The 20,881-nt window shown below is 38.6% G+C and overlaps 1 protein-coding gene across 1 annotated transcript in view; it reads left to right on the top strand.

Moving 5' to 3' along the window:
- Positions 1-20,881, top strand: part of MCTP2 (multiple C2 and transmembrane domain containing 2) — a 107,387-nt gene that overhangs the window by 32,338 nt on the left and 54,168 nt on the right. Inside the window, exons 10-14 of the mRNA XM_075045036.1 lie at positions 1,462-1,592; positions 8,334-8,520; positions 9,407-9,500; positions 13,258-13,360; positions 15,744-15,846. Of these exons, the coding sequence (XP_074901137.1) occupies positions 1,462-1,592; positions 8,334-8,520; positions 9,407-9,500; positions 13,258-13,360; positions 15,744-15,846 (618 nt within the window). The remainder of the gene's footprint in view (positions 1-1,461; positions 1,593-8,333; positions 8,521-9,406; positions 9,501-13,257; positions 13,361-15,743; positions 15,847-20,881) is intronic.

The raw sequence follows: 20,881 nt of genomic DNA, 5'->3' as shown, positions 1-20,881 counted from the left end.
AGCAGATCTGAAATGGTTCCCAGTGCAGGGGAATTTTTTTATTTTTATATCTTTAAAGCAGCTTTCTTGAAAAATGTTACCTATAACAGGAAAAAAAGAACAAAACCAAAACACACAGAATATTCCATGGTTTTGATTTGAATTTTTGTTCTTCTAGGCTGTGTTTACCTGTTTCATGGGAATCTGAGAAATGAATGGGGTTCCCAAAGATACACATTTCATCTGCAAAGTCTAATAAGGAGAGGGGCTATAATTAACATAATATTCTGTTGAGAAAATAAGAGTTCTGCATGTCATGAACTGGAAGTGCAGAGGGAGGAGGAGAAGGAAATAAACCAACCCCCTCCTGTACAAAATGTACAGAGGAAGTTCACAGAACATGATGTTCAGATGTAGGCACATCTGAAACCTGCACTCTGTCCCCCACATTGGACCTCAAACCAAGGTCATTGTATAATGTTTTTATTTAGAAAAGCAGCTTTGAAAAATAACAAATGGGTTAGTTATTTTAGAATAAATATGCATTATTCCAGTTAAGATCCCTTTTCATGTTTCTCTTTAATGGTCCATAGCCTGTGTCACGAATCTGCAAGACTGCACTGTTTACAGTCACAGAAAATTAAAAAGTTTAAAATGGGGAGTCAAAAACAATGCTGTCTGCAGTGAGTTAATTGCTTAGTATTTCCTTCTGGGGTCCAGCAAAGGCTGGGGACTGCTGCTTTTACACCCTAAGACAACTTAAAATTAGCAGTACTTCACGTTCTTTCCTGGAATTTATTCAATTTACGAAGTACAATCTCTCATGGTCCAGAAAAGCAGACAAGGTGGGAAGAATCTCAGTCATGGTCCAGCTAATCCCGTCTCCTGTTCTCGCAGTGGCCATGCTGGTATTGATGTTGGGTAGTGTAGTGTGATATGAATTGCAAGTGATTTAAGTCCCAATCTAGTGAATACTCAGAGTAACCTGAACACATGAACAATCTCACTGAACTCGGACAACTTAGAGATACCAAATTAACAGGATGTTAACAATTTTAAGGCTGTTCCTTCTTTGACTATATCTCAACATAGAAGGGTAAAAAATAATGGTTTGGGTTCCTTAATTCAAACCCATTTGCTGGTGATTGCCCTAAAAAGGTTTATTCTTGATGTCTTCCAGTGTGTGTTGTTGAATGATGTCCACTGTCCACTGAAAGTGGAGCTGGTGGATCCACCTTGCATTTCAGAATTTCTCCAGCCATTCATTCATGTCACACATGCATATTATCTCCTGGGAGAGAGGAAAGAGTTTTTAGGGAAGATGAGGCTATGCACGAAGGCCTGGGGAGCTGTGGTTGGAAAGACCTTAGTACTTGATGCCCTAATATCCATCCTTGTTCTTGTAGAAGAATTAGTATGTGCTTTACTGTGGAAATAAGTACCATTTAAGAAAAGTAAATATTATAACTGCATGTTTTCTAGACACTGTGTAAGAGTGCAAATCCTCAGTGGAGGGAACAGTTTGATTTTCACTACTTCTCTGACAGGAAGGATATGTTGGACATTGAGGTCTGGAGAAAGGATAACAAAAAGCATGAGGAGCTTTTGGGAACGTAAGTTGGTTTGGGGTTTGTTTTTTTTTTTTTTTTTTGGGCGAGGGGGTAGGTACAGAAAATAATGTGATTTTTATTACTATTTTTTAGATTGATCAATTTATTTTCATTACAAGCATCATACTACATGTTTCTTTATTCCTTATGGTCATGTCCAGTTACCTCTGTAAGGGTATGTTTATTAAAACCTATTAATGGGTAATTGATGAGCCACAACCTGAAAGCAGACACCTAAGCTGACTCTGCACATGCTGACTGTAAAATCCAAAGTACTGCGGGAGCTCGGTGTTAGCCGTTTCTGGGAGAGTCGGTAGCAGCAAGGAGGCCGTATTTGTCTGCGTTTGCACGGTGATATTGCTCCAGATTCTGTTGTGTTCTGCAGGGCTGATTTGTGGCTTCAGGCTGGTGCCAGCTCAGGGATCTTTGTGCTCCTTTTGAAAGTGGCACTGGTGTCCCTTTTTTCTGTTTGCACTTTGATGGTGTGTTCTTGTAGCCTTGTTTACATAAGGGTCCTGTTACCTGCATTTCCTTTCTTTGGGTAATCTCTTCCCCATTGCCACAGAAGACTGATCTCTCCGAGTTTGGTGCCCCACGCTATTGCACAAGCTCATGTTGTTTAAAGCATCATTTTCAGGGGCAGCCTCACAGGTGATTTACCCATCTTCTGACTGATACTGGATTTTGTCCCACTGCATTATTCCATTATAGCTTCAAATTCTCGACTAATGATCTTATGCCACGTTAGCAGATGAGACTTTTTGTGGGATAGCAGTCAACCTTTTATTTTATTTTTTTAATGGGAATAGAGTATTGTTCCTACTCTTATGTCCTGCTCTTTCCCTTCCACTCTAACTCTATCTTATTTTGTACAGTATTAGTACAGTCTTGGTTTCCTAGTAGTAACTGTATCTTCTTCTTGTGGCTTGCAGCATTGTCATCTAGACCCATCTCCTCAAACTGCATCTGCTCAGTTGGCTACATGCAGCAGCACCAAGAACTGTTTAGTTTACTGGAGCGCCTCTTGGGTCTGCCCGTGCTTACCTGCTTGCAGGATCGGTGCCACAACCTCTAAATTCTTAGGGGCAGGGATCCTGTCTGCAGTTGTTTGCTGTTCTCACCTGGTGAGGGTTTCACAACTTGCTGACTAAATAACAGTAACTAGTAAGAACATTTTCTTACTTTAAGCATTCAAATAGTTTGAAACTATTCACTGAAAAGAACAATGCCCTTTGGCTCTACAAATATTTGTGGTTTTGCAGAGCAGGAAATGCTTTCTGGCTGAATGCTGTTGCTCATCACATGGAGAAGTGGCAGAAGATGAATCTGTTCCTTCCATTCTCACAGTTACTTTTATTACTTCTGATATTCTATTTAGAGTTAAGGAATGTAGCAGTGTTTGCGGCTTGCCCCTGTTCAGTGTCCCTGATGCTAGACCAATTCTTCCTTAGGTTCCCCCCCCCCCTTTTTTTTTTTTTTCTCCCCCTACTGATTTCTGGCAGGTGATATTCAGTGTGGCAAAAATTATCAGCAAAGTGCTTATTCTGTTATTAAAGATTTCAGTACTGGGAAAGCCTGCATGTGTTAGATTTACCTTAAAGTTATTTCTGCTCTCTATGTGGAGAGAAAAATATTGCTGTTGTTGCCTTAAGCGCAGCAAATTCACTGTAGCATCAAAACAGGAAAAAATTATACTAGATTTTAAAGACCGATTGCAAGAATAGGTAAACACCAAATGCATAATAACAAGTCTTGTTTTTACAGTGTAGAAACTTTTGACACCCAATAAATAATATTTTATGAAGGGTTCAAATGCAGTCTAATCTGGAAAAGGATTCTGTAGGAAAAACAGCATTATGAGGTGCCATGTTTATTGTCTCCATGACTTCCAAGTTGAGTTTTGAGATTTTTGGATTTCACAACATCATTCATTGTAAGAAAGATCCTTTAGTAAAATGTTTGTGGGTTATTTTTAGTCATTACACATAGTAGTACACCCCAATTGCCCTCAAATAATTTGCATGGTTTAAAGGAAAAGGCAAAATTTGCTGGATCTGAATTAATAATTCTGTGGTCTGTTTGTGGATAGAGTTAGGATTCATTCTGCTCCCCGTAAGGCTGTCTAGGTTGAAATGTGTTGGTTAGACCTTTATATATATATATATATATATGTGTGTGTGTATATATATATATATAAAATATATATATATATTTTTTTAATATTTAAATAAAGCTGAGGAGATGCACAAGGTGGAGTCATGGCTGATAATCCAGACTGCTGAACTTTTGTGGAATAAAGACTTCTGTTAATTCCTTTAGACCCAGGTTTTCATGTGGGATGGATGCCTTAAGCCCCTGGAACATGGCTCTTCTCCCAGGCATAATTTGGTTTCAAGGTAAAATATTGTTCTTGAAATAGGACCTGAAGTGCCTGTGGAGACTATGGAACATGTAGAATAAGAAATGTGTTGGACCTCTGGTACTAAACACTAACACCTGGGTCATTTGTCTGCTGCTGAATTAGCAAGGAAACATTTGGTGCAATTTCATGTCACCCTTCTGCTATCACGAAACAAACCCTCACTGTCAGTACACATCGCAAGGTAAATTATTACATTCAGCCTACCTGCGTTCTCCTTAGATTTTCAACTGGGTCCAATTTCTCTTCCTCGCTTAAAATACTGCAGGCTTGAGTGGTTCAGCTGACACTGAGGGGTGGCTGCTGTGTTTTGGTGCTGGATGAAATAATCCCTCTATTTAGTCTGCACAGAACTGTTAGTAACGTTTATTGAGTGCTTTTCGTGTCCTTTGGGATAAGAGGTACGCTATAAACAGGAGACTATGTTAATGTATATTAATAAACAAAGGTGTTAACGTGTGCAGAATTTGTCCAGGCAGAGTTAAATTGTTTATGCTAGGTTGCTCAAGAGTGTTTCTGCATTAAGGGATATATTTTGAAAAAGATGCTGCAGAATGTTGGAGGTTTTTTCTTCACATATTTACCTCAAGAAAGAGGTTTTACAAAAAATTGTTAGACTTGAGACCATGAGCTATGAGATTGGAGTGCATCCAATATCTTTATGATGAATGTCTCCAGGAAACAGTGTCTTTGCAACAAGAAACAATCCTTATTTTAAAGGCCATGCTGTTGGGATGGAGCGGTAAAATCTACTATGACTGCATCCAAATATTTCATTTAAATTTCACCAAGTTATAGGAAGCATCAGACAACCAAAATTTATCTGTAGAATAAGTCAGAATAAGACCTTATTAATTGTCTCCCTAACACCTGTGGCATTTGAAATTCCTTTTCAAATATTAATCATAGAAGCATCTTACTGTATACTGTGATAATGATTCTGACCTCTTGTAAAGGGCTTTCAAGAATTCTGCAGGGGGAAAAAATGGCAATGTTGTGTGCAGATTTTTTTATATGTATTTGTGTATATCTGAGGATACTTATAATTTGATGAACTGTGGATTGGGTAATAAAATACAACTCCACGACTACTGGTAGGAGGCTAAGCTCAGCACCTTTTAGTGAAATTCTAACATTTGATTCCCCAATAAAATTAAATAATTTAACCCTAAATATTTCTCTGCAAAATGAATTAAAAAGGGGGGGGGGGAGTTTGGCAGCTAAAGATGAGGACTGTGAGTCAAAAGAACAGTCTTAAATGAAAACTAAAGCTGTTGTGATGTAATTCTCTACAGGACTAGAGGTTAATACAGAGGTGTAGACCTCAGTATCGATCAGGAGGAGGAAGGAAAGCATTTAATTAATTGTGGTTAAAAAAAAAAAAGATACATTTGTGTGCACAATATTCTTAACTTACAGAACTGTATCTCCTGTAGATCAGGCATATAGCCATGTGTGTGAAAGATTGTACCTGAATTTAATATGTAATGTAACAAACGGTGACAACAAGCAGAGCTATCCTATTCTGAGATAGGATTACAATGTTGCAAATGATCTCCTGAGTTAAATTCTCATCACCTAAAATACACATAATCTGAAAGTTTTGTCCTTTGCATTCAGATCAGGCAACTTTTGAGCAAAAAGTGGATTGCCTCCATTAGTTTTATACTGTGCCCATCATGATAGTCTCTTACCACTTTCCTGTGAAATAATTATCTGTAATAAGGTTTTGCAGATAGAAAGCTGAGAAAGAAGGAAAGGAAGAGTTTGTTTCAGGAGGATGGAGGAAGTAGTTTGGAAATCATTAGACTCGTTTTAATAGTGTAGAAGCGTTTGTGTGGAAACTGCTGAATTTATATAGTAAATTGAATGTCTAATTGTTTTACCAAGCTGCATTCTTTGCAGTCTGATCAATTATGTTGTATAACCTAAATGAAACAGATTGTCTTTTTTTCTTAAGCCTTTTGCCATTTACAAGTGCAAATGTGGATTTTCCTTTCAGTTCCTCAAAAGAAAATACAGAGGCATACCATCACCTTGAGTGAACACAGATGTTTTAAGGAAGTTAGTTTGCACGGAAATCAGACATGATTTGAGGAAGAAATGCTTATACTCCACCTCCTGCTGTTTTCCCCTCCACATGTGCATCCCTCCTACCCCCACGCCCTTATACTCAATCTTTTCTTTGACCTTTGGCTAATCAAATTCTTTTAATAAGAGAAACAATTCCAACTTGCCAAAACAAGCTAGAATTATATTTAACTTTGCCTTTGAGATACAAGAGATTTCTGAGGTTATCTGTTGGTGGGAGATGCACCCTTGTCTGAATGAGTTGTCATTTCTCTCTCACCACGTGGAAAGTTCTTAACATAAAAAAGCAAATGCAGCTTTTTTCCCCAGTTGTGGACTGTGTTGAGTGGGTGGTGTATGAAATGCTGATGTGGGATACGTGGCCACTATTGCCAGCTGAACTACAGACCAGCTGGGTGACCTTGAATTTTCCCCTCTCCTTTCTTCAGATTCTTCGTCTGTAAAAAAAATAATAAATAAACCCCAAGATAACGATACATCCTCCCTCTTGTACTGATACCTAAAGTATCAGTAAAACTCTGCAGTTGCAGAGAAGCAACTGTGTTAATGCAGCCAAGGTGATGTTGACCTCCAGTGTGGAAGTGATAAGGTCTTTTTCTCAACTGCTTGCCTTTTTTGTTGTTTTGTTTTCCTTTCTGCTGTAACGTCTCTTGTCATATCTTTCTGAAGAGTCTAGGCGTAGCAATGAGCTTTAAATGCGACCTCTCACACTTGGAAATTGTGTTGAGAGGCAGCCTACGCACCAAACAGTGTCGGTACTCTTCCTGGTTTATTTTCTTTCTCTTTCAAAGCACTTGAAAGCAGTTAATAAGAGTAAACTTGCAACCTGTTGTACATTCAGTGCGGTGAATAGCAAAGAGCACACTTAAGGCAAAGTCATCCCTATTGATTGTGGTCAGAAGAATCTTACAAAGAGCTGTGTTTCAATACACAGAGCTACTGGATGACTTACAAACTCATTAGAGCAATGACTTTTCCTTCATAACATAGCTTCTTGGTTTTTCAGGCTGAAATGTTTTGGGATTTTTTTTTTTTTTTTACCCCCCTTAGCATTCACAGAAAATAGGCTGTTAAGAAGCGGAAAGCATGCAATTTATAGCAGATGGGTATAAACTGCTCCAGCTCTACTACTGGAATGGGATCAATCAGGAACACTACATGCACCATTTACCCAGAAGAAACCCACCTGGGGGAACCCTGTGGAATTTTAGCCTATTAAGACAACACCTTAACAAGTTTAGTTTAAATAAAAACTTGTCGGCAGGCAGTAAGCGGAGCGAAAGCTCTCACTCTCCATCATCCGCTTGCAGTCCCTTTGAGAAATGTGACTCCCCTTGCACTGTGGCAACAAAGCTTCTCCTTTCTTATTTTTGTTTTTTCCTTTTTCATCTGTAACTTTTGTTCAGCCTGTTCTTAAAAGCCAAGCCCCATGGAGGTTCAAAAAAGTTCCACTCCATTTACTGGACTTCTAAATAGAAGGCATTTAGCCGAGCCAAGTGATTAGGCTTTCTGTTGCATTTAACCGCTCCCTTCGCATATAACTGGCTGTCTAGTGATCTCTCTCTGCTTTAGCCCATACTCATCATTTATTAGTGTCTCCTTATGAATGTTTCTCTTTTTGCCTCCTTATTTTTATTTAGGGGGAAGTATCAGGTTAACGTTACATATTATGTGCAGGGGTTGGGGGGGACTTTTAAGACAATCCTTCCCTTTGGGAAATATAACAGTACACTGAAAATGTAGCTCTAGTAAGGCTTGTAAAAGAGATTGGGGCATACAGTATAATGTAGCATAAAATGGAGTATGTGACTTTAAAGAAACTAATCTATTTTAGGCTAATGTTTTAAATTTTGTGTTTGCCCCTTTTCTTTTCCCCTAGGTGAAATAAAATTGTGTTTCAAATCCATCACAAAACACCAGGGGATTTTAGAGAGGAAGTGAGGCAGGCCAGAGTTAAGTTTTCCTACTGTACTTGCAGCCCATACCTTTTACCTCTGCTTACCAGTAGGTGAACCAGAAAGCAAAACTTGACAGTTAAGTGCAACACAAATTGGTTAATTGGTTTCCCATGTTTAATTTTAAGATGCTTTTTTTTTTTTGCACTCTTTCCATCCTGAACAAGCAATAAGTTTTGGTGCTTGCTTGCTACTGAAATCAATACAAATGTTGCCTTTTTTTTTTTTTTTTCCCCCTCAGCTCCTTTTTCTTATTAACCGTTGGCAATGTCATTCTAGGTGCCAAGTTGACATTACTGCCCTGCCGATGAAGCAGACCAATTGCTTAGAGCTGCCTCTGGAAAAACGTCCAGGGTCCCTGCTAATGTTGATTGCAGTTGCTCCATGTACAGGAGTGTCTATCTCTGATCTGTGTGTGTGTCCTTTGGGAGACCCCAGTGAACGGCAACAGATTTCACAGCGCTATGTGAGTTTGCATTTTTTTTTTTTTCTTCTTTTTTTCCTCCTTTAGTTTTGAAAGTAGTCAAAATTGGGGGCGGGGGCGGGGAATTGTCGAGTCATAATTAACAGGTCTCCTACCAGAGAAAACTATTACATGGAATAGTTATTATGCTTAGAATGACAAGGAGATTGGCAGGGCAGATAGACCCAAGTAATTTGGCTGCTTGTATTTGTTGAGTTTTAAACTAATACTTTTCCTTGCAAACTTGAATTGTGTTAAGAGATTATCATGGAGAATGAGACACACTGAGTATCACAGGGAGATCATAGTATACTTAGCTTTTTTCCTCCTTTGGGGAGGATATGTTCTGGACTTTCAACTATTGGAAGATAAAGCCATATGATGGCTTCCACACCTCAATCCTCAAGAGCTGGGCAAGAAGGAATAGGTGTATCTCTCTGAAATGGGGTGCGAGACTGAACGTGATGAATTTGAACCACGCAATTTGAAGCTTTGGAGGACAGGTTCCTCAGTCCTGATTGAGTGTGCTGCCTTCCTGACCCATGCTGCTTCTCCAGGTCTACCTATGTCCCATTTTCTGTTTTAATTGGCAGATGATACTTGAATAAACATGCAGGGCTCCTTTGAACTTCCACCATAACGTTAACATGTAACTTATGTGAACGGAGAATTTCCTTAGGAGCAGGTAGCATGTGATGTCGTGAAGCTCAGGGTCATGATGCAGTGAGACTGGGATAGTGGACATGTATTTATGGGTTTATCAGCTGCTGAACTGAAACACCGCAGAAATAGCAATGGATATAATAATGTAAGTCATTTAGTAGTTCAATAATTTCTGTTTCTTACTGAATTACAAACAAAATATATCTTTATGCTTTCTTCTTTGCAGTGTATAAAGAATTCCTTTTGGGACATAAAGGACATTGGCTTCTTACAAGTTAAAGTTTTAAAGGCAGTGGACCTGTTGGCAGCAGATTTTGCAGGTATTTTAGTTCTATTTTGCAGCATATGATGCTATAATATATTGTGAGTGCTACTTAGACTTTGTGCAATACTGTCTGTTGATCAAGGAAAAGTAAATCTTCCCATCATTTCTCTAGCGGTGAAACCTGCCTCAGGAAACTGAGATACCAAATGGTTTTGACTCCCAAAAGTATGTAGGAAGGTCCAGTGGATGGAGATCTGATTTCCCCTTTGTATCTGAGTGGTGTGACCGATAACTTAACACTTGGCATGGTGTACTGTTGTATTTTCCAGCAGGAATATGTAAAATAAGAGTCGATATAAAATGATGGTGCCCGCAAAGCAGCCTCTCCATCTTTTATCCAGTGCCTTGTGAGTTTGTGAGCAGGACTGAAAGATTTTGGGGGTGTCTGACCTGGTGCTGAGTGGATGGGCTTGGATGGTGCTGCAGCTTTCACCCAAAAAAGAAAGCTTGCTGGTGATGGGGATGTGAGTGCGATGGTTTCTTTTACGTCTTGTTTTAGGCTTCAGTTTGGGATGATCTTTTTGGCACTCTTACTCCAAGAAAAGGATGGATTTTCCACTGAGCTGTACCTCAAATTGTGCTTGGTCCTGACAGCAATGAACACTAACACCTTTTAAAAATACAACTTTATATTGTTTCTCCAGGGAAGGTCTAGCGAATTGATACTTCTCTGTAGCGACTGCCTGGATATTATTATTTTAATTATCACCTTCTCCAGGATTCTGGAGACCTTTTAATTCCTCTCTGTATCTTGCAGCAGCTCATAATTCAGACATAGCATTGTGTGTTTTGTATTTGCTGACATAGTAATTTTTTAAGATAACTTGTTGATAAAGGCAGGAAAGATGGTAGAGAGAAAACACTTTTGCCCCATTCCCTGGTATTCATGAAGATATTGTAACATAAGAGAATGTTGCACCTAAAATACGGACCGAAGGAGAAAGCCCAGGATTAATCATGGTACTATTTCATTTTCAATTCACTGCTTAACCCTGCAGTGGGAGAAAAGGTCACTGCAGAGAGCAGTACTTTAAAGAACTGAAGAACTTAGTTTGAAAACAAACAAAAAACGTGCCAATAATGAAAGGTAGCTTGTACAGAAATGCATTTCTAAATTGACATGATGCATACATCTATATGGAATTAGGAGTGTAACTGCACCTTACTAACAAATTTAATAAGTAGTGTACAACAGCAAAGCAGAACTTTTGGCAAACGGCAGGGCTAGGGCTATCTAGAAATATGTGAGGTTTTAACATAGCGTCCAGGGAAAGAGCTGAGCCTGGAAGGTTATTTACCCTTTGAAAAACTTCATGCTAATGCAGTTGCATCAGTGATGGATTTGGTCCCCTTTCCCTCAATACTTAAACAGGAGCGTGTGGGTGGATAATGAACATTGGAAGAGACACGCAGGTTCTTGATTCTGCAATTCAAAGACTTTTCATACAGAGTATGTGACACACATTCCTTGTGCATAGCACAGAATGAAATTCTGCTTAAGTAAAAGGTTACTCAGTCTGTCATTATATTCAAAATAACCCAGGCTTTGAGCCTGATTCATGAAGCAAATGACAAATTGTTTTTCAATGGCAGTGCTGAAAATATCCTAGTATTATGCTGTAATAGACCCACCAAATTGCAAAAGGATGCAGCCATTTTAGGTAAAAATAGCATAATTTCTGATCGTGAAATGAGAGACATAAAGATTAATTATCTGTTCTGAGCCATTCATAAATGATTAGTGCAGCAATTATGGGCTTCCATAATAGAGCCCTCCTAGAGCAGTGCCATATTTCCTGCATTGCCAGGGAGACTGCTCAGATTTATTGTTATTGATAAAAGTAAATTCAAAGTCCAGCTAAAAATCTGATAAAGGCAAAATTGCAGAGACAATAAGAGGTACAAAGATTTCCAGGGGTTAATAGAGGAGTAGTACGAGCAGGTAGCATTCCCTCCTTGTCCTGTCCCGTAGAAGTCATGAGTCTTGTGTGGCTGAACTTCTGCAGACCAGTTATCTGATGACAAGTGTAATGCCACCTTATACCATGGTAAAGATTGGATTTTGGTGTGATTGGGATTTCTCTTGTCAGTCAATTATATGTTGGTATTACAGATTTTAATTGCAAGTTTTTAGCCTACTACAATAATAGCTATCAGAAAACAACATAGTATCTCCTTTGGTTTTGAACAGTGTTTTGAAAATCCATATTTTACCACTTGACATAAATTTTAGGCTAGTTTCCACACAGCTATATCAAATATATAGAAGCTCTTCAGCCACAACTAGCCCAGTTTGAGCCTTCCATACTTTTATATTCCTAGATAATAGTTTTGTTGACGTGAAAATGACTTTTTCTGCTTTGTTGGATGTTTTCTGTGTACGCATGAGAGTTCTCCTCAAACACTGCATTTGCTCACTGACCAAAAAATAGCATTCAGAATACCAAATTATACAGTGGGATTGTTTTTGGCATATACCAGTTTGCATTTCAAGCAGTTCTCTGAAAAGCTACGTGCATTTTCCACACTTATTAGGGAATGGGCATGTAAGCTCAAAAGGAGAAGACAAATACATTCCAATAAAATGGTCTTTAAACTTTACCAATATTGACTAGTTAATACCCACTGTTTACATACTGAAAAGATTCCTGTTTAGTTTATAAACTTCTCAGAGTAAGAACCTTAAGAGCTCTGCATTAATAATACCAACAATAAGAATTAAGAAAAAGACAGCTTTTGCTTAAATATCTTGTTTTTCTGCTATCTAAATCCCTGCATTGCTGACATATTTAGTTGCCTACATAAAAATTAGGCTGGAGTGTCTGTGACTGAGTTATACATGAACACTGAAGATGAGATTAAATCAGATATTGAGCCAGACATGCTGATAAAGGCTATTCTGTTCACAATGGAAACTGCTGAGCTGCAATAAGTTGTGAAAGCTACAAATTCATGTAATGTGAGTTATCAAAAAAATACATTAGCAAACACGTCTTCGCCATGATAGGTTCCACGCTGACATCCTTCTTTTGAGAGCAGATTGGGGGGGGGTTGTTGTTTTTGGGTTTGTGGGTTGGGGTTTTTTTTGTTTCATTTTTTTGGGGGTTGTTTTTTTTTGCTTTAAGTACGATACCTGGTTCATGCATGGATTCTCCAGTTGATGTTGGGTTTTGTTTAAACTGTGGCACTGTGTGTAGGGTCTTCATAGTTTCAAGGACTTGCTCACGTGGAACTAATTGAAGAAATGCTGCTGATACAGACAGTGCCGTACTTCTCTTCTCATGGTGCCGCTACTTAATCCTGTAATCAACTGAAGAAGACCACAGGCTCTAAGCAGCAGATAAAATAGAGAGCTGTAACTGCAGCACTGATGCTTACCTGGGTCAGAATGATGGTACTGTTTTCATGTTGTCTGAGTAATTGTCAACATGAGCAGATTTTTCTTGCTATAAAGACTTAGAGATGATTCACTGTAAGTCTTGGATTTCAGGTATTAGAGTGAAGCTACCTGAACGAGTTGTAAGGTAAGTGTTGAGTTTCTAGAACTGAAGATGCATCAGAGATATTGTTTATTTAGCAAATCATTCCAACAGAACAAGGCAATTTGTAGCTGTCTTAATGGATCTAATTTTATTTGACCGATCACTTCCTCAGCCCTACTGCAAAGAAAGAGTGTGCATGCTAAATACAATAACTGGTCCACTTAATTTTTTCTTTTTTTTTTTTTTTCAATCTATCTGATCTTTCTCTAGGTAAAAGTGATCCTTTCTGTGTATTAGAGCTGGGAAACGACAGTCTTCAAACACACACCGTTTACAAGAACCTCAATCCAGAGTGGAACAAAGTTTTCACATTGTAAGTGGATTGCTTTTGAAAACATGCTGCAACACCAAATAGTTAGAAGCTTAACTATAAAAGCTATCGACTTTGGGAAAATACAAAGGTCAAGTTTAAGATATGTCATTTTTTCATAGTCAGAGAGGATGTTGGAGAAATATCAAATATAACTCAATTAAAGCCTTTTGCCTTTTACTAGTTCCTGCATGGAGTTTATTAATAGAAGTCATTAAAAGAAAAATTATAGTGATATTTATAGGAAGAATCATGACTAGACATAATGGAGTCATAGCTGGATCCAAGAGATAATATAACAGAAAGTAGAGACCAGATACTCATGCCTACATTTTCCGTAATTTAAAATAAAATGTTTCATTGAACCATGGTAGAATCCTTGTTTAATTTGTAAGTAAGCAGAAAATTAGAGCTCATGTTGTTCCTGGTATATCTTCTGAATTTAAACTAGTCAAACATAGATTATCCCAAAAGAGAAGCTTAAATTTTTATGGAAGTCAAAGTAATCTTTTTTTGGGTGACTTTATTAATAGCAAAAGTGATAATTTAGGTATTGCTTTTAGGCAGCACAATTTTTTAGTCTTGCTTTATGCTGACAAAAATATTTTTGTGAATATAACTGAGTAAAATGTCTCCAAGACTGTAGCGGTCTGTGGCAAAAAGGCAACCGTGAGGGCTAGCAATGGAGCATTTATGACATTTGCACCTGTCTACTGGAAGAACAGTTTGAGAATGAAGGATTCTTGCAAAAGCAACATTCATAAATAGCGGGCTGAATGCGAACACAATAAAAAGTATCTGATCTCTTTGGTAGAAGTACCTTGCCAGATTTCTGTTTAATTCATAGATGCAGCTGAACGCATGTCTCTTGGAGTCCTTTCTCTTACTTTGTCTGTTCTCAAGAAGCTTCCACACATCACTGTTTATTCTGAGATTCTGCCAGCAGATAAGCCTTGTCGGATGTTCAGCCAACAAAATAAATCTAATAAGAATCCAAAATTATTTTATTTAAAAAGAAAGTTTGTGTCTCTATTTCCTGTGGGTCTCAGAAATGTCTGCTATGGACTTTCTTTAACTTTGTTATTGCTTTTGCGTGGCTAGTCCAAGCACCAAATCTGCAGAGCCAGTCAGGCTCTTGCTTCTCTCCTTAGATTTTTGGTCATTTTTAAAATTTCCAATTAAGCATCTTAAAAGCTATTGATGATTTAGATTTATTTTGGAGCAGAGTAGACAGTTTTGAGTGGATGAATCCATTTCAGCTGGAGTGTTCAGTACCATCAGAGAGCCCTTCCCATCATATTCAGATTTTCTGCAACACACTTATCTCTGTGTGTCACTGTGGGGTTTTAATATTTTATACCACTGGTAGTTATATCATATGGAAAATGATAATGGCTTGGAGAGGAATATCGAAGTATGGTTGCAGAACTGGCAGGTTTCAATGTATTTTAAAGCCATAATGTCTTGAAAACAGTGCATTTCATGGTGGTTTGGCTGCCACTGGGTCACATCACAGAACATGCTACAGCTGCTAGCTGGAGAAACAACCCAGGTGGCTTTTAGGTTCAGACTCTGGTATGTGAGGAGCAACTCCATGTTGCAGGCAGAGGGTCTGGGAGCAGGACTGCTCTGAAACACCCTTCTTTTGGGCACAATGGCTGCACTTAGTTAACTGACAAACACGCTATACCATGTACCTCTTTCTTTAACTCTTGCACATGGAGAAAGGAAAAGAGGAGATAATGAATGCAAGTCATAAGTCATCTCCACTTACCCATGCTTTTGCAGGCACGCAGATATAACTTTTCTCAAATGAGACTCTGATTTGTTAATGATCTGATAAATACTTAGCATCGAGTGCCTGCTGCCACATCAGTAGAGCATTTACGCTGAATGGAACAAAAATATTGTACATTTGGCCTTCAATTAGGGTTGATAGGTTTGCAGGTTTTTTTAAAGTAATTGATTTGTTAGTACCTTAAAAAGGAGATAATTGTTCAAGTCAGATGGTTGCATAAGTTTTGTTTCCTGGATTATTTCTTTAATGTCCTGAAGCCTGGTTTTGAATTCAGCCCTTGACCTCTCCCAGTCACCAGTTTGCTCTGTTGGACAGCTGAGTTTTACACTGTTTGCGTCATCCATGCACAAAAAATGTCACCATTTGGTAGTTTTCTTCACCTAGTTATGGGACTGAAACATGAGGGGAAAGCGTGGGGAATACCCATCATTTGATTCATTTTTGGGGGGATTTAATTAAATGCTAGTTTTATACTCCAAGGTAATAGAAACTTAATTAGTAAAACAGTGTTCTCAGATCTTTGTGGAGGAGACTGAGTGCATGTGTATCGAATATTATTTTTTTATGTGTCTGCACTTTTTGTTCCAGTCCTATTAAAGATATTCATGATGTTCTGGAAGTGACAGTGTTTGATGAAGATGGAGATAAACCCCCTGATTTTCTTGGAAAAGTTGCCATCCCTTTGCTGTCTGTAAGTTACCTTTGCCACATATATCATTCCAACATTGATGGTTTTGCTGGGAACGAGTTTCATTTCTTTTCTCCATAGCACAAACCAACACAGATTTAGAGATAAACAGGTTTTGTGATCTATATATGCCTTAGTTGGCAGTGTTTATAGTTCTCCTTAGTGTAACGAGCATTGCCAACCCATTTTACTACAAATTTGGTTGATTGGAAAGAAAATTGCAGAAGTGTCTGTACTCCATCAGTACTATATGCCATGTAGGTCTGAAAACATAATTGAGTTCTGTATGTTTCCACATCATCTTCTGAAGGTAACATTTTAAGCATGTCTTTGTTCTGTCTTGCTTTTTACTCCAGGAAAGTAATTGCACATCACAGTAGGATTGACTAGAGATAGCTGTTGTTATTGGCACAGCTGAATAAAATTACCTAAAAGGGGTGTTTTCTACTCCATAGTGCTTTTAAAGACTGGTGGCTTTTGTTCTGTAAACAAATATGTGAAGAGTCAGCGCTACCATGAGAGTATAAAATCAAAACTGGAAACAAAGCAAGCTCAGGGGAAAGTGGTTGCTCTGGAGATTAAGGAGAGTTGAAGCTTTTTCAGAAATGGCCAAAAAAGGCCAAGTTAAGGAGAAGGGAACATAAAAGGGTCATTAAAAGACATTAATAGAGAAATGGGGGAAAAGCAGCTTTGTGTTTGGTGAGACTGATTTAATGTTGGAACAAGGCTGGTAATAATAGAGTGAGTAAACCAGATCAAGAGGATGTAAACAGCTCCATGTGTATGTGCAATATCACAGAAGATTCTGGTAACTTTTGCAGTAACATTTGGGAAGAACTTTCTAGGCTGTGACTTTTAATGAATCAATTAGTAGATGGAGCTTTGAAACTTCATGGGACTTTTGTGCTCATATCAGTCAAATCGTGTAAGCATGTGTAACTGGAAGCATGGGGGTTTCCTTGAGTTTTGAGGCACTGATGTTTTGCAGTAGTTTCCCTATGCAGAGGATAGGGTGTGACAGGTATTTATGCAGTGAGTACTGTGTTGAGCCCTGTACAAACATTCATGCTTGCAACATATAACGTGATTCAAGCGATACGTGCAGTAGTGAGATGCTTTTGGTAATGCACAGTGTGATGCCGTGGGTAATAGCACTCTCGAATAGGCAGACGGTGAATCCTGATTGAGATTAGAGTACAAAATTGCAGTATTGTTTTGAAACATCCCTGTGAAAGCATATTCACCTCCTCAGAAAGGCTGGCACACATCTTTTTAAGGCAAGAGTTTGAGTTTTAGAGGTGGGCTGCTGCAGGAAAGGCAGTATTGCAATAACGGGTTAGTGGGGCTCTGTCCTAGCAGAGACTGGAGAAACGGGAGGTTTCTGGAGGGGAAGCAAAGGTCCCATCTGATCAAAGCAGGCCATATAAGCCCCACAGAGTCAGCATAGTTTAGGGACCAATCAAGATCAGAGAGGGTAACTGCAAATATTTGATGTTTCCAAATAAATAATGAACTGCCCAGAAAATTCTTGAACTGGCTTAAAGGATATGATCCCAACCTAAGGAATGCTTTATAGTGGTAACGTAATAGGCCAATGTGCTCCAGTTTTGTTGTTACTGTATCTAAACAAGTGTATTTCTTGTGTATGTGAGCTAAAAGCAATGTGGCTTCTGAATCTCTTCACGAAAGTGTGTTTGTTTTCATCCACCGTGTGCTCTTTCCAAGTTATACTAGATTACAGAACAGGGGAACCCCTGCAATTTGGGGATATAAAGAGCCTAAGCTAGAGAAGCTGAGGAGTAAATACTGAGCTCTTGGGTGCCCCACACACTGTCTTGTGCTTTACAATCCTCTTCCTTCCGTGGCTTGGACTGCAAGTTCTTTTTAAGGCTGGGAATGTTTTAGATTGTTTGTCTATTTTAGTGGCTTGAGTTGTCAATATCTCCAGGTTTAGAACAATATTAGAGTCAGTTGGGCATGGAGGATGATTTGATGTTTACAGGGAGGAAAAAACCTCTTAACATCTTTTATTCCATTTTTGATCACTTTGTTAATTTTCCCCCAAGTCCTCGTATCTCTGATGTTACTGGAAGAGAGTGGCTGGAGCAGCTGCTCTCCTGCAGATCCAGTGCTTGCCAAATGGTCTGCATGATCGGCAGCAGGCTGTGTGGGCTCACAGTGAGAAGATGTTAGATTTGGATTTTCTGTTGATTTTATAGGCATTTGTCAAGTATCCCTTAGGAAGCGTGTAACAAGGCAGAGGAGGGGAGTGCATGTGTGTGGTAATGTCCAAGCTATTCAGCGTAGGCTTTTTGTCCAAGGTTTGAGACAAAAAAATAAAATAAAAATTGTTTATGCTTTCTCTTGCCAACTGATCTTCTTCCTTCCCATCCAAACTTCTCTGCCTCCTATTTCAGTCAAATCTAGTGTAAATATATTCGTCTCTGCTTCTGATTAAAAAACATTTTGCACCTATTAACTTAGTCTGCTCAGACAGACAACTGCAATTTTCTAAGCTCTTTTTCTTGAAACGGGAATTTCGATGTATGTTGTCATTTTGACTATAAATTTGAATGTATCCTTTGAAACATTTAGATAAATATGCTGAAAGAGAACAATAGCTAAAGACTCAAGGAAACCTCGCAAATCATATAGGTTTAATTTCTCTAGGTAATCAGGCCTAATATTTGCTTTGCATTAAATTATCTTTTGAAAATAGAAATGCATTTACCATATTTTTTTTTTCGCTGTTAAAAGTGCACAAGTTTGACTTGTGAGCTGTCAGCGCATGAAGTAAGTCTACTTCAGGAATTGTTCATGGATGACTAGATTCTTTTCTTAATGAAAAATTGCCTTGAATAAAGTATATGTTGGAGGGATATGAAATGTTTAATTAACTTGACAACAAGTTTTGGTTTAAATGTGTTCAGGAGTCTTACACTGGCGTTTTGCAAACATGCATACACTTTCATCATCACATTAACATTAACACACTAGTAACCTTACTGCACAAAAAATTCAGAGATGGTGATGTTACTTATGCTTTACAGTCATTCTTGACTGTGATCTAGGCTTATTGCAGGCACCGAATAAGAAACATAAAAAATTGGGCAGTATGAGAAGAATTTTAAATTGTCAAATGATGAATAAAACTGCAAACTTCATGTTCTTTTGATAGGTATGAAGAAGCAATATCGGATGAATACACAATTTGCTTTGTTTCTCATACAGCTCTATTAATAATGCACTGTAGAGGCATTGATTTTGATAGCATTACATTGAATTTGGAATTTTCTTTACTTATAGGTAGGTGGGGGACAGAGGAAGAGAAGTGGTTATTTGCTTGCATTTTATCTTTAGCTTTTCCATGTTAATCAACGCATTGTATCTTTTTTTTTTTTTCCTTGTGCCCTTCTTTTCATCAGACTACTGTTCTCCTCTAAAGTACGTATGAGAGACCTCATATCAAATACAGGTCTGGTCAGCCACATTCACAGAAGTGGAATTTAAACTGGAAAAGTCATAGAGTAGTGCTACCAGGATATTCAGCAAAATGGATCACTCTCTTGCCAGAGGTGACCTGTAGAGTCTGGCTTGCCTAACCTTTGGGTTGAGAGAGAGATTGCTTTCTCAGAGCCTGGGGGATGAAAGGGAAGACCATGTACACCCTGAACAGAGCAGGCTTTTGTGCTAGAAACTGAAGAAGATCCTGGGGAATGGAGAAGTAGGGCAAAAACTTCATTGCTTCAAGAAAGGATTTTGATAGGTTTAGAAGTTTTGTAGGTTTGGGAGGACTTGAACTAATTATCAAAGAAGTCCTTTCCATCTCTGTGTTCCTTTGTGCCCTAGATCTTACTAAAAGCAACCGTGTTTCTCTTTGTGAGGGTCTGCCTTTTTTGTTTTGCTTCAAGAGACTCCTGTCTCCTAGAAGGCTGCAAGTTATTAGAGACACGGGAGCATATAGTGTGCTTCAATGAATTTGAAAGCAGAGTATATCAAATATCCTCTTGTAGAAAGACCTTTGAGTGAAGTTGTATCACAGAATGGAATGGTTTTTATCTGCTGAATTATCAGCTCAGAGTAGACTTCAGCTGCACCCTTTTTTCAGCAAACAGGAAGAGGTCTGTGAAATATTTTCAAGTGCCAAGCAAGGTTGGTAGCCAATGATACACTGAAAACAAGTAGTATGCCTTTTGCAAGCTTAATTATCTAAAACATGGCCTGGATTCAGAGAGCAGACACCTGACGATTGCAATTACTTAGCACTTGACCATAAGTGCACAGCCTTTTCCAGGAGAAGCTTCAGAGCTTGAGAAAAATGAGAATGCTGCATTTATGCAATAGAGGCAGCTGTGAAGTGGATAGTCTGTTATGACTTTTATCCCTATCATGAACCGGAAATTTTGGAATGGGGAAAAAACCACACATCTCTTCCAGAAAAAATGACACCTTGTTTCTGAAATTAAGTTCTCCCTTGACTGTGCTCTACTCACTGAAACGGTATCAACAGGAACATTTTTTCTCGAATACCACCTAGGATCCTTGTGCTCCCAGGATTTTCAGCCCCTCCTCAGACTTTGTGGAAGCCCTCATGTGGCTGCTTGCTTGCTTTCAGACCATCAGCTCCATATCTATTTGGTCTCTGGATATCAATCCTCTGCCAAGAGCCCAAATTTCCATTCTACTTTGGATCCCACAGAAGGTTGTTAAAAGTGAAATGTTTGGGGCAAAGAGTTTTGAGATGAATGAATGGACATTTTGTACAAAATCGAATCAAGGTATATTGTAAGACTGGGGAGAAACAAAAACCCCTCTTTATTCACGTCCAGGTGGATCAAACATGTGGCTTGCTTTCATCTTTTCCTGGGGAAATATGTCCTTTGATAAGGGTAGGTGTGTGTCTATTACAAGACAGCTTTATGTTATTCAGGGCAAATGGTATGACATTGTGCATCAGCAATGAGCTCAAGCAGGAATATCAGAGGTCCCAAATGCTTTAGATGAATTACCCTTGGAGAGTAGCCATTACCCTTTCCAC

This window comes from Buteo buteo, chromosome 13, assembly GCF_964188355.1.
Source record: "Buteo buteo chromosome 13, bButBut1.hap1.1, whole genome shotgun sequence".
Lineage (NCBI taxonomy): Eukaryota > Metazoa > Chordata > Aves > Accipitriformes > Accipitridae > Buteo > Buteo buteo.
This window is presented reverse-complemented; position numbering and strand designations above follow the sequence as displayed.